The sequence below is a fragment of the Azolla caroliniana genome, unplaced genomic scaffold, assembly GCF_043228905.1.
Source record: "Azolla caroliniana isolate FFs.n. ecotype wild unplaced genomic scaffold, voAzoCaro1.0.p SCAF_5, whole genome shotgun sequence".
In the NCBI taxonomy this organism is placed as follows: Eukaryota; Viridiplantae; Streptophyta; class Polypodiopsida; order Salviniales; family Salviniaceae; genus Azolla; species Azolla caroliniana.
Window position 1 is genome coordinate 14,881,303 of NW_028230440.1, and position 21,873 is coordinate 14,903,175.

A 21,873-nucleotide genomic window follows, 5' to 3' on the forward strand; every position below is an offset into this window, starting at 1 on the left:
CAGTATTGTTAGTACTTAATCAAAAAAAAAGGGACTTGAGGGCACAGTATTGAACCATCTGGACACAAAAAGTCGATATTTCATGTGGTAATGAACAATGTTAGTACTAAACATCCAAGACCTTCATGCCTATTTGTTCGGTCATGCAAAGCCTAAGTCAAGTGGACACAAAAAGTACAATGTAATCAGTAATGTTAGTACTGAATCATGAATAAAGGATCTTGAGGGAACAATACTCATAGGTATAAGAACATAACCAAAAGTAAAATTATAAAATCATAGTATAAAAATTGCATAATGCTTAATCACATACGATAGGAGTGTACTTTCAAACCCCGAGCCAAGTACCATTCGGCTCCAACTATACTTTTACAGTCCAAACATATATTTTCTTTCTCAAAATGGTACTTAACGCATAACAAATTATATGTGTGCAAGCATGGTGTAATGATAGCATCCATAGCCTCAAGCTTGAATCCAAGGTCACAGAATAAACACCTTCACTAACGAGACACAACATACACTATATTAGCACCAATGATATTTTATACCATAGAAGTTCAAAAAAGAAAAATATAAACCATTATCGTGATATAGTAATACTTGTCATTGTACTTTCCATCCAAGCAGGGTGCTCAACTATGTCTGGACATAGAGTATCTAAACCTTTACCTTTTAGACCCTTCATCAAACATGCAGAGGGGACACGTTTGAAGCACGGGTTGCAAGCAAACGAGCACACTAGGTAGAGGGAACACAACAAGCACAGGTCGTTGAAAGGTGTCGATGCAAAGATAACACAATGAGCAAAGAACACCTAGAGGTAGAGGGAACACGACCATCAGAGCAGAGGTCGATGCAAAGGGGACATGGTGAGTAAAGAACACCTAAGACAGAGAACGCGGCCAGTAGAGCAAAGATTGATGCAAAGGGGACATAATAGAACACCTGAGAGAGAGAATGTTGCTAGCAAAGGAATACTAGAAGATGCATATGGGTCTCGACGAGGAGAGTGTCTAGAGAACACGGCCAGTAAAGAACACCTAGAGGATGCATATGGGTCTCGACAAGGAGTGTTTGCAGAGAACACCTGAGAGAGAGAGAACGCGGCCAGCAAAGCAAAGGTTGATGCAAAGAGGACACAGTAGAACACCTGAGAGAGAGAACGCATCCAACAGAGAACACCTAGAAGATGGAGATGGGTCTCGACGAGGAGAGTTTGCAAAGAACGTGGGTAAACAACAAGTGTATTGTTGTTGTAGAGAGGACACGAGGAGTGGGGACTACATGGAGGTTACAGAGTGAGAAAAGAACGTGTAGAAACCTATGCAAAAGGTGGAAGAGAGAGACTCGAGAGAGGGAGGTATGAACCTAGGGAATCAGCGAGTAGAAGGGGGAAGGAAAGAGTGTGAGAGAGGAGGTACAAACTTAGGGAATCACCGAGTGGAAAGGGAGGGAGAGAGAGAGAGAGAGAGAGAGAGAGAAAGAGAGAGAGAGAGAGTCTAACTTACTAGCTGACAGTTTGAGATAAAATTTTATGCCAAGAGAGAAAGAAAGATATATTAACGTCTTCTAAGGCCAAATTTGGCCCATGAGACAAATAGGTTACAACAAAAGATGAGTGTTTATCCAATCATCAAAACTAAAAATAAAAGAAAATAGCTTAAGCTAAGAAAGTTCTAGTAGTGTACAAAACTTTGCACTAAGCCTAATCTCATTTCCACCCAAGTCTCTCAAAAAGAAGTGGGAGGTCAAAAGTTTTTGGTGTGGGTGTGACCCATGGTCCCGATGCATAGAGTGCCCTAGCCATGGCTTCTAGGCGGTGTAGTTCACGTTCCCTTATTTTCTTTATTGCTTCTACATCTCGTCGAGTTGCTTTGAAACCCGGCATCCGAGGGCGTTTGGTTCTTCTTTGATTTTCTGCTTCATCAAGGAGAAGTCCGAGTGGTACAGGTGTGTCGACATTCATCGTCTCCCCCTGTTCCTGAAAAACTTCATTTGTTATATGTTGGTAAACATTAGCAACATTATTATCAACGTTTTGTAATTTGTTCTCTCTGTGGTGTTTCAATTCTAAGATGTATCTACCTAATTTCTTTATATCTAGTGTATCTAATAGTTTAGGGAGGGTGGGAGAGGAACCAAGTATGTCTTGGTATTTTGCCCTTATCTCGGCATAGGTGGGGCATTTGCATGTAAAATGGTACTCATCCTCTATCTCTATGTGGCATAACCTACATATCCTTTCCTCCCTAGGGACTCCATTAGTACGTCCATTCTCAATCTCAAGTTGGTGAGATGATATTCTAAGTTGACCAATGGCAACCCTTAGTGCATGTGGTAAGAATACATCTAGATATTTTGGGCGCGTGATAAAACCTAACTCAGAGAAGTGCATAAAGTGTTCTTTATAGTACGACATTTTAGATGGGAGTGGCTCTAGTGGGGTGATCCATTTATACCGGGTATAAATTTGCCATATTTCTTGGCGTATTACTTTATTACGGTCCTCATGAGAGAGTAAAGTGTTATCATTCGTGTGGTCGTACTTAAGGGGGGGGAGGTTAGTAATGTCTAGACCGTTGGCAAGAAGCCAACTCACCATCATGCCATACCATGAGCTAGTATAGCCGGACTCATACAATGCTCGAGAAGCCTTAAAGGCTTGGTGGGATATTCTATCAAGTGGTTGGTTATGTATCCTGTGTATAAAGACTACCAGTTGAAAAAGTGCTTCTACTAACATAGGGGGTAGAGTGAACTCAGCCCTAATAATGTCATGTGGGACCGACGATTTGCTTCGGAGTTGGCGTGATAACATCATCACCAATGGTCTCTCTAATTGCGTCCACATGAAAGATGGTAGTCCTGGGGCCCAAACCGCTGATGCATACATGAGAGAGGGAGTCACTAATGAGTCAAAGAGCCACCCTTTAGTTCGTGGCTCTTGGAAGTATGCTTGGTGGCATTGTCTCTCGAGGAGTGAGAGGGATGCATGTCCTCTTGTAAGTCTATCCTTCGCTGCTTGTGTCATCGAAAATTTACCTGAGCGGGCACTGAAAGTGACTCCGAGATAGACATATGATCCAACCACCTCAACTGGGCTATGGGAGATAGTTAGGTGACACTTAGCCCTAACTTGGGCCAACGTGTGGAAGATAAGGACTTTAGTTTTCCCTAGATTCACTACCAATCCTCGTTGTGTGCAAAAGTCATCTAAGGCATTAAGGTGCCTTTGTAGGTCGTGTTCGGATTCAGAGAGCAAAACTATGTCATCTGCATAGAGCAAGATACGCACCTGCGTATCTCCAAGGACTACTCCATTGCCTCCCTTACGAGCAATAAAATCTGTGATCTCATCAATGTAGATCCCAAAAAGAGTCGGAGATAAGGGGCAACCTTGTTTTACACCAATAGTGCTAGTGAAACTATCGGATATGCCGCCTGGGCATCGAACACACCCGGACACTTGTTCATATAGTGCGTAGATGGCCCAAACCATGTCATCTGGTATCCTCAAGCTCTTAAGCCTATCAAACAACCGCTCTCTAGGGACCGTGTCAAAGGCTTTGCGGAAGTCCACAAAACAACAATATAGTTTCTTCTTGCGAGCCTTAGTCTGGTCAATTAAGCATCTAAGTGTGAAGATATGGTCAATAGTGGAGAAGGCTCGTCTAAAGCCGGCCTGTTCAGGTGCACGAAGATTTAAGGTCTCCATATACTCGCTAAGCTCTGCCTCCATTACTGCACCATATAATTTAGCAAGGGTATGACCTATCATAATGGTCCTATAAGTATTTGGGTCCATGGGGTCCCCCCCCTTATGTATGGGGGCCACTGTGTTCATGGTCCATTGTGATGGAAAACCCTCTGCAAGGGCACGATTGAAGATTAGAGTTAGTAAGGGAGCTAGGCACTCTCTCGCGTATATGATGTGTTCTGCTCGCAACCCTGTGTGGTCCATGGACTTCCTATGTTGTAATTTCTTTATGACCTTCGTGACCCTAGAGGTCGTGAAGAGTGTCCCCACAGTAGGTCGGGGTGTGGAAGGCATTGGAATGGGTGGTTGGTTTGGGATGTGGTAAAGTCTCTCTGTATAAGTGTGCCAAGTTTCGGGATCTTCGATGGGTGTTTGTGGTCTTGGTTCCCGTAATCTCTTCCATGCAGTGGCACAATCGTTACTCATGAGCATGTGGTAGAGTTCCCAATATTGGGATGCCTCCCATGCTCGTCTCTTACGACGTGTCATCTTGCGCATTTCTTTACGAGCTTGTACTGAGGTAATACTACCACTGAGTTGCGATATTGTAAGTTGTCGATGTAAGCACCTACAATCCTCATCATACCATCTATTTTGTGGCATAGATCCTACTTTACCTTGATTGGAGTGTTTCGTGTATGGGAAGCTGCTAACCGCTGCAGAATGAAGGATGTGTGTGAGTTTCGTATTAAGGCTCTCTAAAGGTAGGGAGGGATCAAGGGAGGAGAGATGGGCTTGAACATGTCGAGCATATATGTCAGAGAGCTCATGTGTGAAATGTATGGTGATGTCATGGCGTGGTTGACTAGAGTTGGTGACGTTAGAGATATCGCATTTTATCTCGAAGTATAAGAAACTATGGTCCGCGCCAATAGGACATGGGGTCACTCGGAAGGAGTTAATCATGTGGGTGGCTTCAGGGCGTCCTATTAGATAATCGACTGTGCTTTCCCCTCCTCCATGTGGGAAACATGTGAGCTCTTCCGAACCTGGCCACTTGGCTAAACCATTATATATGACCATCTGGTGCCGACTACCGAGTTCGAGCAAATGATGGCCAAAGCTCGTGGCGTCTGCACCTTGATCCTTTGATTTACGTGTGGTGTCTATGTCTGAAGGATCGACATTTACCATTTCTAGGTTTCTATTCATTTGAAATATTGTGCATTGTCGGGATTGGGTTCTCGCATTAAAGTCTCCTACAAGGAATACTTCGCCTTGGGAAGAATATCGGATTATTTCATCCGATAGAGGTTCATATGGGGAAGGCCCATGTGGCACTCCGTCATCAACTGATCTCGCCTCGCCAGCCAGATTATAACGAGAGCCTTTTGGGGGGAAGTAACAAATGGCGAAAATTACTGCCTTGTCCTTGCTTGTGGAGACTTTCACCCACATAAAACGAGCTTCTGGGTCAGTGCTCAGTATTTCTATCCTATTATGTAGCTCCCTCCGAAACAATATTGCGACACCTCCAGATCCCCTGGTAGTGCATCGACGTGAGGTTTGTCTAAAAGCCGACTCCCAACGAAATCCTTCGACTCGTGGGAGTCCCCTATTTGGGCTTTGGTGTGTTTCTACTAGGCAAACTATATCTGATTCCTTTAATATCCCCTCTAGGCGGCCGGGGTGTGTCCAGAGTGCGCCGTTACAATTCCATAAGGTCATCCTAAGTGTGTTTTCTGTCACATGGGCCACACGCCGTCAATTAGTAGTGCGATCATTTATGATCACTCGCCCATCTCGATAAAAGGCGCGATGCCCGTCTTTGCGAGCTTGCATAACCTTTGGCATACAACTCTTGCGATGCTCAATTTGCATCTTGGTGAGGTCTTCATCGAGATAGATAGGGTCCCCACCCAATCCTCGAAGAATTGGTCTCTTCTTAAAGAAAGTGATTCTAGAGTCTAAGTCTTTAAATTGAAGAACTAAGGCTCTCTTCCTAGTTGTGTCGCGTCCAGCCCTCCAAGCTTTGGTAATAGGTAGGGTCGTTGTGTACCCTAACATTTTCCCGAGTGTTTGTGCATCCTCGTCCGGGGATGCACCTTCCTTGAGCCCAGTGACACGCACATTTAGGCGTCGGGCCTGACGCATTTTCTCCTCTTCGAGGGTGGTATTAACAATATTTTCATCCTTTATTTCTTTTTTAATGTTTCTTTTAACGACATCTACCCAACCCGTTTTTGCTAATTCTATGTTATTTTTAACCTCCTCTTTAACTTTTTTGATCTCATCTTTTATATCCTCTATGGAGGATATTTCACCGTCCTCTCGGGATACCTTGATGTCATTAAGTTGTTGTTTGAGGTTTGTGTTTTCCTCTTTAAGTTTTTCTATTTCGGCCTTGAGGGTGTCTTTTTCCTCTCTATCTTTTTTCTTGTGGGTTTCGGCGTCTTTCACCCATTTTTTCATATCCGTCTCTATTTTTGTTAAACGGTTAAACATATCCAAAAAGTCCTCCTTACTTATAGCCTCGTCTTGTGTATCCTTGTGTTCCTTTCGTTTAGACATTGTAGTGTCAATAAGAAAAGAAAAGAAAAAGGATAAAATAAATGGGTTCGAGACTTAGCCGAGTTTGTGTTATGTCGTAGTCACATTGGCATTTCGCACACGACGAGCACGCTAAAAAGAACAAGGATGCGCCGCCAAGAGAAGAAACGTGACACTCGGCAACCTCAAGAAACAAGGTGGAGAAGAGCACGGCAACGGCAACGGCGACTACACCGGATGATGACGAACTGCAGTAGGTCGTCCAGCACGCCGACGGCAGCAGACGGCGACGGACGTCAGCAGACGTCAGCAGACGGCGACGGACGGCAGCAAACGGCAGCAAACGGCGACGGACGTCAGCAGACGGCAGCAGACGGCGACGGACGTCAGAGGCGGCAGCGCGGCAACAGACGACAGCAGCGCACGATGGGGGGGGACTGCAACTCGGTAGCAGGCGGCGACAGACGTCGCAGACGGCAGCGACGACAGCGTGGCGCACGACCGTTGCTGCTGGCGCACGACCGTTGCAGAGAGAGAGAGAGAGAACAGAAGAGAGAGAGAGAGACTTACTGACTATCTTCATGATTGACTGACTTCTTGAGATCTTGTACAATTAAGACCTCCGTATAACATTACCTAGGATTGTGAACCAACAACCTCAAATGAAATTGACTACAAGAGGGACACTTGGACACAAACATAACAGTGGAAGGATGTGCAATGTTTTTTCATATTTGAAATCCATTTTCATTGAATGTGACTTTTAATTTTAACACAAGTGATGATCAACTTTTTAAACCCAAACATTGGATTATTTTTACACTTTTAAGTTTTTCCTCGTCATAGAATTAGTACTAAACATTTGGCCAAAAGTTGGTACACCGTAGAGTGCTCTGACCCAACTCCAAGTTTATAAATATTCATTCTACAGCTAGCAAACATCTCTCTTAGCGGTTAATGCAAGTAAATATCAAAAACTTTAACTAGATTGAATAACACGTGATACTGGTGTATCTAGTTTTTGTAAACCACCTAAAATAACATCATTGTAGAAGGAATCTAAAAGTGGAATGCGCAGTACTTTCACTTGTGAATGCAAACATGTCGAAAGCCTTTCTCTGTGTTTTGTTTGCTTTGTCAATTGTAGAGGATTCTTCTAACCTCGCTCTGATACCATGTAAAGGAATAGCATGTAGAAGATAATGAACAACAGACACATCCGACTCAGCCGAACAGCAACAAATAGTTAGGTATACACACAGAATATGGGGTGAGAGAGAGAGAGAGAGAGAGAGAGAGAGAAACTGAGTGCGCGGACAAAAAAATTCTATTACAGGAAATAGGACTCAATACATACAATGTGCTCACATAGCACTTTTTATACAAGCCTTCTGACAGGGGTGACAAGTACTGACACTAATTTGCCTATAATAGGCCTATTTACTAAAATAGGCATATAGTCTCCCTAACCTCCTGTCGGACTCCATCAGACTCGACCAGCCGATTCGACGGATTCAAGGTTGGCTATTCGATCCATGTCCGATCCAGCTTTCGGCTTATTAAGCTGATCGGCCCATGTTGAGCTTGTCCACTCAACAAGATTGAACCAGCACCATTGGAGGAGGAGGCGGTTCAAGTAGCAAAGCGTAGGTTATTGGGAAGAGGCCCAACACGAGCAAGACACCTTGGAGAGAGGAGGCACTCCAAGGGCAGATCACCAAGGAAGATGCAAGGCATCAAGGGCCCCCAAGGAAAAGCAAGGTGAGGGAAAGAGTCCTTCATCAAGCGGAAAAGGTTTGTTTCAATTCTGGAGGACCACACTTGGCTTGGGAGCACCCCAAGTGAGAAGGGGGTTCCTCTCAAGTAGTGGGAGGCCTTTTGGCTCACTTTTTTAAAAGGTTGTCTTTATAGTGATTGTGCTCTGCAGAACACATTACGGTTTTGGATTTATGTCTAGAAAATATATTTTAAGTTGCCTTCCTTATTCAGCTTTTTCGTTTGAGGTGGTGGTCAGAGAGGCAGCCTGGTGCTGCAGACAGCAGTTTAAGTCCATCATGCAGAGTCGTATCTGCCCTGCCGATACATTCCCAACAACGTTTTACATAGCACAAACTGAAAATGGGAGGCTGCCAAAACTATTTGAACGACAACATGCACACAGACAATTTGTTCCAGTACAAACTATTTACTCACAAACAGAAACAGAGCATGAAACCATTCACACAGAAATAGCCAGCCGTTTTGCTAATAACTATTTCTATGAGATCATACAAATACAGATAAGAAATTTGCCACTGTGGATTCAACGGTAAGAGAGTGATGCAATTTCCTAAACACAAACACAGTGATAACTGTATGTTGTAACCTTTGGAGCGCCTTTAAGATCTCAAAAGGCCTCCAACAAGATTTCTTTATTTGTTTCCAACATTACCTCTAGAAGTTCTCAAAGTAGGAAAACTAAGCTGTTAAATTAAATTTAAGAAACCACCACAATAAATTGCATAAACATTATTTGACGCTTGAGCAGTTGAACGAAGGGAAAAGTGTAATAAAACAAATGGCATGCCTCAATACAACCATTTTCTGATAAATTCCACCGCCAATTAAGAACCCCAACAAATGTCCGCAAAGAAGCATACATAGAGTATCTTGGTATAAGTTCCCATTAGAAGAATAAATAACACAGGCCCTCTGAATTAAGCACAAATGTAAGAAGTGTACATCTCTGGCCAACTCGTGGAGCGAATTTCATGAAGATAATAATCCCCCTAATGTGTACATCTACAAACGTTATACGGCTTATTGAGCATATTGGACACCTGAGGAGCCAACTCAGTGGCTTGGGGGAAGGGAGAGAGAGAGGGGGAGAGCAAGAGACTCTATTCCCATGACATCAATCAACAGAAAAACACAGAGCAAGGGCCAGGTCCAAAACCCTCTCGTAAGTCATTCGTGCATAAAAAGCTCTTTCGTGGTTTAGGAATGAATTTTACAACCAAATATTAATGAGACAAATAACTGAGTCAACTAGTGCTCAATCTTGGAACATCAGGAGGATTTCGTGAGGAGGTTTGGCGCCTCGGAACCCCAATCTCACAAGCATTCACCTTTGAGGCAAACCTCAGAGAGCATAACGATTCGTGTAGAGACTTTGAGTCAGGGGCAATATTCACAAACATGAGGGTCTTTGAGTCCCCTCCCAAGCAAGGCTGAAGAAAGAATAAATCCCAAAAAATGGTCAGGATAAACCAGAAACACATCATTGCAAGATGCCATTAACAAGATGGTACAAGTCAACATTATTCTAGACACTAACCTGAAGGAGGTATGTTAGCTTTGAATTTCTATATGGCACATGCTGTTCCTTGTTTGCAATCGCCAATATTACATCACCTAAGCTAGATAAGCTCTTGTTAATAGCCTGTCCAAATTTCAAAAAGTCCCACATAATTAGGCACCTTTAGAGAGACGCTACAATGCAAACACTAGTACTGAACCTGAGTCTCTTTCAACCGCTCTCCTGTAGCACCACTTCGAGACAGCCTCTCACTTCCAGCAAGATCCACTAAATTCAGCACTCCATGAACTTGTTGTTCTGTGCTCTGTAGGGAGTTTGCAATTATGATTATGTTCCCTAACCATACCTATATGTATAGGGAGGAGAGGTCTAAGACATAACATACCTCATTGACTCCTGAGATTCGTAAAGTGAAAACACAATGACTCCTAGATGACTGTTCGTTCATTGCAGTCTTTCCAATAGTCCTAGAATGACGCAACACATCATCAAACTAGTATATCAATCATGAAGCAATATCTCATCATACAAGTAGTATATAAGTCATGATGATGCTTTCTCAACAAGCATGGGAAACCTCAAATGCATGGAGAAACTTATCGTCTAACCTGCTTTGAGCTGCCTGACGTAAGAGAGTTGAAACTTCCTTCCAGTTTGAGACCTCTACAAGAGTCAAATCGGCAATGTATGTATTGCCTAGAGGATCATGCTTAATGTTTTGAAGCTTCGCCACATCTGTCTTTTGTGCATCAGGTTTAGATACGACTAGAAGGTCCCTAATGGTTTCATTATAGATTTCGAGCATGGAAGCCTGCCACAAGCCAATCGTTGATATCAGAAATATAGGGCATTGAACAACAACAGAGACTCGGGTCAAATAAAGAGAGAAGCATGCTCTATAAATACGTAACGGCCACTCAACCTGCATTTTGAACTTCCAGCCTTGACCTTCAAGGATTTGACTTGACTTGAAAATCTGCTCCAAGGATCTTGGTATGAGACCCTTATGTTCTGGTTGTTCTGGTTGTCCTAGCATAGTATATGTTTTACCTGAACCGGTTTGTCCATATGCAAAGATGCAAACCTACACGTTTCATTTGTTAGAGTCACAACATAAACCTTACATATGCACCTGAAAACTTTTACAGTGACCATGAAGAAACCTAGGTACCTTATAGCCATCCAACGCACTTTGCACAAGCTGAGAGATCTCCTCAAACACATTTCCTTGTGTGACCTCAGGTCCAAAAACTTTGTCAAATGAAAATGCATACTTTTGTCCTGCATTTCAACTTCATTAGCATAGAACCAGATGCTTTGTAGAAAGAGTTGATCAATGGATCATTTACCGTCTGTTTGTACAAGCTCAATACCCCGACCAACTAACTCCCCAAATTGTGGATATTCTACAACTGATTGAGCTTGTTCACTATCTTCATCCTCCACAAGTAGAGGTCTAACCCGACAAAATACTCTAACATTTCCTTTCAGTTCCTACAAGTACATATCAAATAGAACCATTCACAATATTAGATAAAATTAGTAAAGTAAACGAAATGTCCATAAAAATTCTTTAGTTCGTCTATACAAGATAAATGCAACACTGCATCCTAATGCTTCTTCAATACTTGTCCAAAGCTCAAGGCTGTTTCTTAAAAGTCAGATCAAGAAAAAGTTTGTTCACTTAAGAGACCATGTTAAGGCATTCAAAAGCAAGAAATTTCTGGACTTACTTGAAAGCTTTTATGCAGCACTATGAAGTCCTAAAGCCCACAAAATTCATGGGACTCTTAATAACAAACACCATACTATGTACATTTCCATGCTAAAAGGAGCTGAAGCCAGAATTCAGTCAGCTGGTACATATATGTAATGTTGGTACCAGCTTTGAACTTACACACAGTACATAACATGCAATACAAACATGAAGAAAAAGGTGACCACCATAATCTTACCTGGATTATATTATGGAGTTTACGTCGCATAATCTCTCCTTCATTGAGGCGCTGTTCTGCTTCAGAAAGCCTCAACTGCAGCTCAGCTATTTTACCAGCTTGATCAGCATCAGACTTCTTGTGCAAGTCAATGGAGAGTTCAAGAGCCTGCAACATTTTCAGAATACCAAGATAAATTAGTTCATTACAATATTGAGCAAGCAAATAAAGCTCTAGCAATAAACAAATCGTATAACCTGAGATTTCATTTTTGCAGCATCAAGCTGCTGAAGAAGACTTTTAATTTGTTCTTTCTGATGGCTATGGCTTTCCTGAAATAGACATTATTTTAGGTTCAAAATTTTTAAAAGGAGTTAAAATTTGAATAAGGAACAGATATATATCGTGCATACCTCTAAAGCAATAGCTTTACTAGTCACCGATTCAAGTTCAGATGCAGATTTCCCAGTAAAATCTCTGAATCTATTATTCTCTTCTATCAAACAATTTATTCGAACTTGGTATTTATGTTTTTCATCATTTGACTGCTCAAGCTCAATTCGAATCCGCTCCAGTTCTTTGCTTATCACAATCTTTTGCCTACTTTCCTCTTCAAGTGCAAGCTGCATACAAAAGATACAATTCATTGTGCAAACATAGCATTGACTCTCTCTTTTAAACTTGAAACTTCTAATGCACTGCTTTCTGCTTTTATTCTTTGACATATAAAATATGCATACTTATTAGTATGTTGCCAATCATAGGCATCCTCCTTTAAACATTGATTATAATTTTAAAAACCAAAAACATTAATTAAGTATGCTATGGATTTACTTACAAGCAACTGTAATGCAGCCAATCACACAAGCCATCGAGAAGCAACTATGGTGCATCACATAATAACCATATGGATATTTTTCATCATTCACTTCTGGTTAGCTTTCCAAACACAAGCAATTAAATGCATCCATCCAATCGTGCACATACCATGTGATCATTCAAACTTTGTTATCATTCTTTACTTCAGTATACAGATGAAGACATGTCAAACCTTTGTTGTATCAAGCTGTGTTTGCAGAGCAGCATTGCTGCCACGAATCGAACCCAGAGTCTCCAGAATTGTCAGCTTTTCCCGCTGAGTTTTAGCACTTTCTTGTGCTGCTGACGATGCATCATTTTGAAGTTTGCTATTATAGTCCTGCAAACTTGTGTTGTATTCTGATAATCTCTTGTTAATGTCTTGCAAGCTTTTGACCTATGACATGAACCAAGGACTATGTGACTAAACAATCAGCAGATACTAACCAATATACAGAGCTTCTAAACACATTAGAAAGACCTGAAATTTTTCATAATCAAACAATTAAGAAGAGATCAATCACCTTGTCTTCAACAGTTTTTAGATCTATCTTCAACTTTTCCAACTCTCCAGCAAGCTTCTTGCACTCCTTGTTAGATGCCTCAAGTGACTCAATATCTTTCTCGTGTGCCAATAAACATTCCTGTATTTATAATGAGAATCATAAGATCCAAATTAATTGCATCGGGAGGTTTGAACATGGAAGAAAAATAAAGAGTTTTTTACCTGCTTTTCCTCCTCAGCTTTAACCAGCTTCTCCTCAAGGGCCTTGCATGTTTCCTGCACTTCTGATAGATCCTTTGATAGTTGCTCATGAGTTTCCTTCATTGACAACGCTACAAAGCAAAACACAGCAAAAATTCACAGGACATATGTTTAGAAAATGATAAAGAGCCATTTAAGTTTCTTAAGAATCGATAAACCTACCAAAAGATTCATGGTTCATTTTTTCTTCATTCAGATGATCTCGAAGTTCTTGAATTTGGCGAAGATAAGCTGCTTCAACTTGTATGAAGTGACGAACACAAGCTCGGAGCTGCTTTATATGCTCTGTCATTTGTTCGTTTTTTCCCTGGAAAAGAAAATAGCTACACGTTCATGTTAATGAATCACAGCATAGGAAAAAGCTTACAATCTACGACTATTAAATTCACTGAAAATTTTAAAACCTTGCACTGTTAATACTATCCAAATCACTGCAGAGGAAAAACCTTACAATGTTAAAACTTATCAAAATCACTGCAGAGGATCACAATGCTAAATCTTATCACAATCACGGAAAATAGAAACTTTACAATACATCCTAAGCATCACAGCAAAGCAAAAACAATACAAAAGGAAAATCCTATCAAAATCACTGCAAACATTCTTCTAATACAGTGTACTATAAGAATTTAACATTGTGACTTTCAATGTTAAATCCTCTAATAAACATAATTTTTGCTTAATCACAAGCCTTCACATTAAACAGAAGAAAAAAAGTACGCACTAACCCAGGCAAATCTATGTTTTTCAAAGAATCACATACCTTCAAATCAAATTTAGTTTTTCCAAGAATCTTGGTGCTGAGAAGAGCTTCGACTTGCTCACTGGACATCTTTCCTTCTTCCCAGTCTTTAATTAAATTGGCTTGATTTTCTTCTTGCTGAGATATGCAAGAATCCGCTTGTCCGTTCGATGGGCACAAGACCTCATTAGATTGTGAAGGATTATTCTCACCTTCCACTCCATTGACTATAACTTTTCTCTTCTTCTCAGTCGCAGCAGAGGAAGGCACGACGGTTTGATTTTCCTTCTAGAACCAAAATCAAAGAAAGAAAGAAAGAAATAACATCATCAGAGTCTTCCAATTCCGATCAGCTAAACATGAGATAAAATGGCATAGAAGACGCAGATATCTTCGACGTTGAGAGAAGAACAGAGAAACGTAGTTCATTCCGAAAAAGAAACGTAGAAAGGTCCCCATTTCCAATGTTTTCATTTCGGAAGCATTCCGCGTGGAAACGGTTCCGTTCCCATCTAGAGGAAAAAGCATTTGTTCTCATCTCTGTTCAGAGATTCTTAGGGTCTTCTTTACTCTGAAAGAAAAGAAAGAAAAGAAAAGACAGAGAGAGGGAGGGAGAGAGAAGGTCTGTTCAGACCTTACCTGGCGTGTTACTCGACGAGTATCTTTCTCGACGCGTTGAAGAGTGGACGATCTCTTCATGGCGGAAACAGAAGCAGAGAAAAAAGCTCTGCAGAATTACGAGGGCTCAGAGAGAGAGAGTTTGCGATGGAAAGCTTTGTTTGAGGCTTCTGAGGGAGGGGAAGGCAATGGGAATAGGGAAAAGGGCGGGAAAATACATATAATTCTTATTTATTATTACTACTACTACAGTCTACTACATATGTATGTATGTATGTATGTATGAACGTATGAGTTCAAACTTCAAACCACCCAAAAAAACAACTAATCAACTCCAATATGTACGTATTATATGTTATGTATGTATCTACGTTGTCACGAAGTTTCGCATGTACATACATATGTATGTGTTACTGAGGCAGGCGGGACCACCGAGGTTTAGGGGTGGCTGGAGAACACGAGCGTACGTATGTAAGTAGTATGTGAGAAAATCCAATTCGAACTTCTCACCTCCTCCTCCTCTAAGTCTCGACAAGACTCGATTCATTCTTTCGATATCCCATCAATGACGACTAAATCAATCAACCCGACGTCGAAAGCCATACAAGTCTTCTCCCTAGTAATTGGCTCGCCAACTTGAGGTTGTCTTTAGCACATTGTGAGATTTTGAGACACTTTAATTGTGTTCACGTGCAACAATTGTAGAGAATTATTGGGGCAAAAGTAAGACAGCCTTACACCATGAGATTTGAACTTGTGACGTTGCATCCTTTTCTTTTGTTGGAGACGTGTTAGCTTTCTCTTCTCCTTCAAAACATGGCAATTAAGGAATCTAGTTATATTCATATGCAATCAAGTTGTGGAAAAATAGTGCTTGCTTACATCTTGTATGCAAAGAGTGAACTTATTGTGGATGGTCATAGTCTTCCTACTAACGTATTGAGGCATTTGTAAGGTACTCGAAGAAGAGACACTTGACTTAGGAATATTTACTTAATTTGGATAGAATTGAGTTATTCAAAAGTAACGATACTCATGTCTTATAACTAGAAGTTGGACTAATCCCCATCGATGATAGTCTTACATCAAGATTGAAATGTATATGGTCTTTAATCTCGACACACAATTAGTGTAGTTGATGTTTGTAATTCAAATCAAGATGGCAATTATTCTTCACATGAAATGATGTTAATAATGTAGACCATTCACATAAACATGAAGAATAGCCTTCATATTTCTTTCCCTCACGTTCCTACACTAAATCAACCTCCTACTGCTAGTTATATCAACTTTGGTTCTTAGTCACGACACAAGCTAATTTGCGATTTCTTGGTTATATTTGGCATTCGAAGTTGGTCCATCGTGGATATCGTTTTGATACTTTCCTCTCACCGTTCTTGTGTCTTTGTCATCGATCCCCTTAAATTAGATTTACTTGCACTACCATCACATGAATGGGTCCATCAAAACATGGTGAATTTTACTTTTTATTCTTCTTTCTTATTGGTTACTATTATTATGTAGATTTTCATCTTTCACTCACATTTGTATCACACACTCCTATTAATGCCCTAACCAATGTTATAAACAATTTATGACAAAGTAATTAATTATGCAAATGACTCAGGTATTGAAAGATTAATAGACAACATCAATTACTAGTGACAAACTATCTATTCCAACAAATGCAAGGTGACGATTAAACACAAAACATCAAAGATAAAGATTGTACACACATTGACCCAAAAATACCTAAGTCTCATGCGTTCATGTCATTTTCATTTTATATATCACAAGATCCATAGAATGCAAGAATTCAGCTAAATTAGGAATTTATTGTGCAGTTTCCAACAAATTCAACACAGTTATAACTTATAACTTATAACATACATCAATATCATGATTGCTTTCTCGATCTGGACAAAAAGGAATATTGGAAACTGTATCCATTTGTTTTCTTTTAATGATTAAATAACTATCTTCTATAATTTCGAGGTTTAAAGCACATTGAAAAAATCATTGCTATCTTGATATTCAAAAGATGGACACTATAAAAGATAACAAGCACTCATATAGACAAAAAGAAAAGAATTAGTTTAACAACATTCAATTCCGTACAAATACGAACACATCAAGGCTTCATTTTCATAAAATTCTAATACAACACAAAATGATTCAGCTTCCTAGCACTAGTCAACTTCCCCCTACTTGTTTTATAAGCCTTGGTAATATGATTATTTGAGTAAGTCATACTTGAATGGCTACTTATTAGATTTTAACATTTATATGGATCTCTTCTACCTGTGTCTAATGAACAATGCATTACATTACTGAAGTAGAATGTAAACATCATTCAAAAGTTTTTCTACATCTTAGAAATAGTTACATACAGATTCTGAAGATTACCTAATTTGCATTGTCAGAGAGTCATGGAAAAAAAAAGCAATACAAGTCATTCAAGAATCTGAACACCACCATAAACCCACACGAATGCTCAATTTCTTCCACAAAACCTTTTAGTGTTCAAAAGAGAGGAGCAAATGAGAGCATAAGATGCAAACACGGTTCTACGAATATGATACTCACTCAAGATTGGCTGGGTGTTCAAAAAAAGAGAAGCAAATTAGAGCATATGGTACAATTAAGTGTTATACGAATATGATATTGACTCAAGACTAGCTCCAATAGAATGTCAAAGTTTTTCGACTACTAAAAGTTTAAACTGTACTAGGAAGATAAAATGATGCAAAATTTCCATTACATAGGTGCACAAAACGATATAATGCAAGTTTATTTACTTGCATGTTGAGTAGTATTTTGTTATTTTTTAACTCCGAAGGCCCTTTTTGCAGAGTCCAAAGTATTAGACAAAAGCATGGCAATTGTCATGGGTCCAACACCCCCAGGAACAGGTGTAATAGCAGAGGCCTTCAAAGAGGCCTCTTCAAAACAAACGTCACCAACAAGCCTATAACCTTTCTTTGAAGAAGGATCCTGTATTAAACAACCAAATCAAATAAAAATATACTCAGCAATTAACCAAAATACCCTATGAGCATTTATCAGAATACCTGAAACTTACCACACCACTCTGAAGTTAAAACTTTTACACTATTAAAGGCGTATATTGATTAGTTTTGAAAACTTCAGGATATTTTGGTGTTTTGCCCAAATATATTTGTCCATACAATGTGAAACCAACCTCGATTGCATTTGTACCGACATCAATTATAACTGCCCCAGGCTTGATCCAATCTCCACGGACCAAGTGTGCCACACCGACGGCCGCAATGATGATATCTGCTCTCTTTGTGAACTCAGCTGGATTCGGTGTTTTTGAATGTACAACTGTTACAGTTGCTTGATGCCTCTGCCATTTTGAGCACATCCACATTAACATTAATACCATTGGATATTTACATAAACTAGGGGAAAACAGTTGAACCACATTCGTATCAAATCATCCACCCAACTAATCACCGACAAGCTCTGGAGCCTCAATGAATTAATAAGGCCTCAAATGTCCCATATAACTATGGAGTGAAGCGACAAACCCTCTAATGATTGTGGAGAACACTAGATGAAACTTCTAAAAACTAAGAAGAGAGTCTACATAGCTCAATCTTTATATCATAGTTAAATAATAATAAAAACTAGGTATATGTTCAAAAGTTCAAACAGGTATAGAATATTTCAATGGGGTATAGTATAGCGCTTGGTGTCATGGACTTTTAATTCATGGGAGGTAGTATGTGCAAGCTATGGTCGACAGGAGTTCATCCCTTAGACCTATTGAAGGTCTAAGGTCTAAGGTACTCCATTAATGTAACCTTCTGGGCACCAGAAGCAATTAGCGGAAGCATGAAGAGAAGGGAGACTGATAGGATATCCAGACCTTTACATAGCAATTAACCCTAGGTCCATGTCCAGACTCCAAACCTGACGAACCATGCAGATGTTCACACCTAAGCTTGTATTCCTCACAAGTTCCAGCAATACAATAAGGCCCCAAAAAATAGTTGAAGACAAAGTTTAACTTGATAAAATGTGCCTTCATGATGGACATATCAAAAACCTGAAAGCAACACAGATGCATTCTCCATCAACTGCAATGGTTTCCCATAAATTTCTCATTATTGAATATAGATGATTTATTAAATTGAACAATACTCTTCCACATGCCATGAGAAAATCTCTTGCACACTTCTTGGGACTGTTAAACATTTTGAGAATACAAAATGCATGTGCATTTTGTCAATTTCTTACTAGGACAAAATTCCAGCAATTTAGTGTGCGCGACCACATTTCATGCATTGTTGAGCCAATCCTAGACTCCAATTATGAGTACAGCAATTACTTTCAAATAGCAATGAAGATAGTTGGTTATAATAATTCAGCACAATCTCAGAAGTTGGTGGCAACACGAGATCTGGACAAAGCGGATAAAGCCACAAGGGAAGAGCAGAAAGAAGATGAAAATAAAACCAGAAAGGAAACTTAGACAAATTTAATATTATAATAGAGGCATTAAAAACTCGAGTTCCAGTACCACGAAGGATTCAGTTGATGACAAAGTAAGATAATTAAGCAAAAAAATTTGAAAGGAGACGACAAAGAACAGCAGAATTTGTGGGAATGCAGCAGAATGACACAACAGGAGAGAAAGCTCTCAACTATGGATGGCTTATAAGAACCTGAGAGCCGGAAACGAATAGCGAATGACAGGAAAGCAAGTTGGCAGATCCAAATGCAGATGTACAATTGATGAGGTTCTATTTATAGAGCCAACCTCACATATTTACACAACTCCTTAAAAAGATTTTCCTCGAGTTTTCTAAGAATATGATGGGGAAGGATTTATAGGTCATGACCTGTCATCAGAGCATCAATGAAGCTGCTAACAAGCCTTGACTTAATTACAAACATATACATATGTATTTCCACATACCTGAAGAAGCATTGCGGCTGGAGTTCCTACTATATTACTTCGACCAATAACAACTGCATGCTTGCCTTTTATCTCCACACCTGACCTGAGCAAGAGTTCTATACACCCTTTCGGAGTACAAGCCACAAATAGAGGATTTCTTCCTTGCATGGCCAACTTCCCAATGTTCAAAGGATGAAACCCATCCACATCTTTCTCCACACTAATGGCTCCCAATATCCTCTCTTCATTCATATGCTGCACTCCAAACAAATTTATATTACAAAAACAGATTAACTTTCATTTGGAGACAACCCAAGCTTATTATTTTGATTCTGATGTTCAACACTGACGGCGCATCCATTCATTCAACCCAAGTTTATTCTCTTTTCATTCATTCTCCAAACAAATCAAAACAAACTAGAATCTGAAAACAATTCAATTCCGTTCTTTCGCATTCAGTTAAAATGTGTTCATCCAAACACACTTCAAACAAGTCATCGTAAAACAAATGAAAGCTTCTTCATCTTGAAACAACCTCTTGAAACAACCTTATTCGATTCTTTTCATTCAGAAACAAGGTACCTACCTTGGGAAGTGAAAGGTGCATTTCCAACAACTAGCTATAAAATACACAGAACTTTCATCAAGAAACTATCTAATTGTGCACTTTGTCATTCAGACTAAAGATCCCATCTTAGCAAGTAGAATATGCACTCCAGAAAACTTATCATAAAACAAACAAACTTCCTTCCTTAATAAAAAAACAACTAAATTCTATTCACTTTCATTCAGATACAACGTGCTCTCCTAAAGAAGTTAAACTGCACATCAAACAACGGATATCACAAAACTATCAAATTTCCTATAGAAACAACCTTATTCTACTCCTTTTTCGTTCAACTTGAAGATGAGGTGTCCATCTTAGGAAACGGAAAATGAGATACACAAAAAACTCATCATAAAACACATAATCTTTCAGATGGAAACAACCAATTCTGTTTTTTCACTCACATAGAATGTGCCCAACTTAGGAACTGAAAGGCACATTCCCATTAAACTATCCATAACAGAAAAACAAATTTTCAGCTGCAAATGTCCCAATTTTAAACTAGTTCATAGAGCTAAAAGGCTAGGAGCCCAACTTAGGACGTGGAACCAAACAACAATTCATAAGACATATTAGAGCCTGAGAAAACACTAAAATACCGCAAGATTTACTGGTACTACCAACATAGTGGCGAAGAACAAGGGGTATTGCAGTAACATTTTTAGAACAATAGGTCTTTAGATAAATAAGTTTGGGGCATTTTTGGTTATCTTGAAGAAATGAGTTCTGTTCCTCATTCATACGGATAAAACAGCAAAAGTTTCGATACCTTCGGAAGCGGAAGCTGAACAAGAATACCATGGACCAAGGGGTCTTCATTAAATGCTCGAACATGCCACAAAACTTCATCTTCAGATGAATCCTCGGGTAGATTCACGCCGAATGAGGTTATACCCACTTCATCACAAGCCTTCTTCTTGCTCCGCACATAAACTTCGGAGTCTTTACGAGCACCCACAAGAACCACTGCCAAGCCGGGCACCTTTCCAGTTTCACACTTGAGCTTCGAAATGTCTGCCATTATCTCTTTTCTAATGTTCTGCGCGATGGCCTTCCCATCAATGATAGCAGCTTTTTGCATAGGCTTGGATCCTAAAAACGGGGAAAATAACTGCATGGTGAGGGAGGAGACCCGAAATAACCCCTAAACTTGAGAAAAAACAATACAGGAAGAAGTGAAATGTGCGTATGGGTGCCGCTGTCTGCATGCATGCATGTATGTATATACGGTCGCAGGTATTTATGTACGAATGGATGTAACGGAATACCTCCTTCTTTGAGGACGGAGTGGATAGGTTGAGAGAAGCATGTACGGCCATGGCGAGCTGGTAATTGTATGTTCCACTTCCTTTTTACCGAGGAGACGACGAGAGAGAAGAAGGTTTGTCTGTTGGAGCGCTGTGTGAGGAGGGGCTGGGGACGATCTGCAGTGAGAGGGGTTAGGGCCCTAAACACGACTGCTTCGCTCATCTGCGTATCTGAGAAGAACCAACCGTCCGTCTTTAGGGTTTCTGGGGGCTACCTACTCCACACTCTTCTGTTCTGTTCTGTTCTGTTCTCTACTCCCTCAACATGAGCTGCAGTGCAGCAGGATACAGACATACATTTTTCTGCCGCGTTACACACACAGGCACAGCCAGCGCCGGAGCCGGAGCCGGAGCCGGATCCGAGCCGGTCTGTCTGGGACGGGATGGATGAAAGGGAATCACTCCCATGCCCAAATGACATGACATGACATATACATACATACATACATACATACATACATACATGTACACATGTGCTGGACGGATGGATGCACGATCCATCCCCAAATGTGATGACAAGCTACTCTTTGCTTTTTTGACATTGGACCTCTCTCTTCACCATG

At 40.2% G+C, this 21,873-nt stretch overlaps 3 protein-coding genes across 5 annotated transcripts; all 3 read right to left on the reverse strand.

Annotated features, from left to right (window-relative positions):
* Nucleotides 1–5,464: 5,464 nt before the first annotated feature.
* Nucleotides 5,465–6,271, reverse strand: LOC147864203 (uncharacterized). Its single transcript, XM_087319731.1, has 2 exons — nucleotides 6,196–6,271; nucleotides 5,465–6,093 (listed from the first exon to the last, which is right to left on the reverse strand). Exons 1-2 carry the CDS (start codon nucleotides 6,269–6,271, stop codon nucleotides 5,465–5,467), a joined length of 705 nt encoding a protein of 234 aa, XP_087175857.1.
* Nucleotides 6,272–8,777: 2,506 nt separating this feature from the next.
* Nucleotides 8,778–14,607, reverse strand: LOC147864204 (kinesin-like protein KIN-14C). Of its 3 annotated transcripts, none has more exons than XM_087319930.1 (17): nucleotides 14,488–14,607; nucleotides 13,870–14,133; nucleotides 13,269–13,413; nucleotides 13,068–13,177; nucleotides 12,865–12,984; nucleotides 12,534–12,737; nucleotides 11,896–12,105; nucleotides 11,740–11,814; nucleotides 11,504–11,650; nucleotides 10,898–11,042; nucleotides 10,720–10,829; nucleotides 10,471–10,632; nucleotides 10,157–10,359; nucleotides 9,934–10,015; nucleotides 9,748–9,852; nucleotides 9,567–9,671; nucleotides 8,778–9,459 (listed from the first exon to the last, which is right to left on the reverse strand). In XM_087319930.1, the coding sequence occupies exons 1-17, from the start codon at nucleotides 14,545–14,547 to the stop codon at nucleotides 9,274–9,276; spliced, it is 2,433 nt and encodes an 810-aa protein (XP_087176056.1). In that variant the 5' UTR covers nucleotides 14,548–14,607; the 3' UTR covers nucleotides 8,778–9,273. The 3 variants fall into 3 exon arrangements, with proteins under 3 accessions (XP_087176056.1, XP_087176055.1, XP_087176057.1); XM_087319929.1 differs by having other exon boundaries at nucleotides 13,870–14,136; XM_087319931.1 differs by lacking the exon at nucleotides 14,488–14,607 and having other exon boundaries at nucleotides 13,269–13,404; nucleotides 13,860–13,879.
* A 2,336-nt stretch (nucleotides 14,608–16,943) lies between these two features.
* Nucleotides 16,944–21,405, reverse strand: LOC147864205 (bifunctional protein FolD 4, chloroplastic-like). The gene is made up of 5 exons (XM_087319971.1): nucleotides 21,272–21,405; nucleotides 20,773–21,095; nucleotides 19,415–19,651; nucleotides 17,669–17,836; nucleotides 16,944–17,460 (listed from the first exon to the last, which is right to left on the reverse strand). The coding sequence occupies exons 2-5, from the start codon at nucleotides 21,082–21,084 to the stop codon at nucleotides 17,287–17,289; spliced, it is 891 nt and encodes a 296-aa protein (XP_087176097.1). The 5' UTR covers nucleotides 21,085–21,095; nucleotides 21,272–21,405; the 3' UTR covers nucleotides 16,944–17,286.
* Nucleotides 21,406–21,873: the final 468 nt, after the last annotated feature.

Excerpts from the sequence above, each read along its gene's own strand:
- LOC147864204 (XM_087319929.1), bottom strand. The coding sequence starts at position 14,547 with ATGAAGAGATCGTCCACTCTTCAACGCGTCGAGAAAGATACTCGTCGA. Across the intron at positions 10,016-10,156 it reads CGTCAGGCAGCTCAAAGCAG|GACTATTGGAAAGACTGCAA; the intron begins GTTAGACGATAA and ends GCGTCATTCTAG. Across the intron at positions 9,672-9,747 it reads AGCGGTTGAAAGAGACTCAG|GCTATTAACAAGAGCTTATC; the intron begins GTTCAGTACTAG and ends AAATTTGGACAG.
- LOC147864203 (XM_087319731.1), bottom strand. The coding sequence starts at position 6,271 with ATGTCTAAACGAAAGGAACACAAGGATACACAAGACGAGGCTATAAGT. Across the intron at positions 6,094-6,195 it reads CTTTTTGGATATGTTTAACC|AAAAACTTAAAGAGGAAAAC; the intron begins GTTTAACAAAAA and ends AGGCCGAAATAG.
- LOC147864205 (XM_087319971.1), bottom strand. The coding sequence starts at position 21,084 with ATGCAAAAAGCTGCTATCATTGATGGGAAGGCCATCGCGCAGAACATT. Across the intron at positions 19,652-20,772 it reads TTCAGCTTCCGCTTCCGAAG|CATATGAATGAAGAGAGGAT; the intron begins GTATCGAAACTT and ends TTTGGAGTGCAG. Across the intron at positions 17,837-19,414 it reads CAGCCGCAATGCTTCTTCAG|AGGCATCAAGCAACTGTAAC; the intron begins GTATGTGGAAAT and ends TCAAAATGGCAG.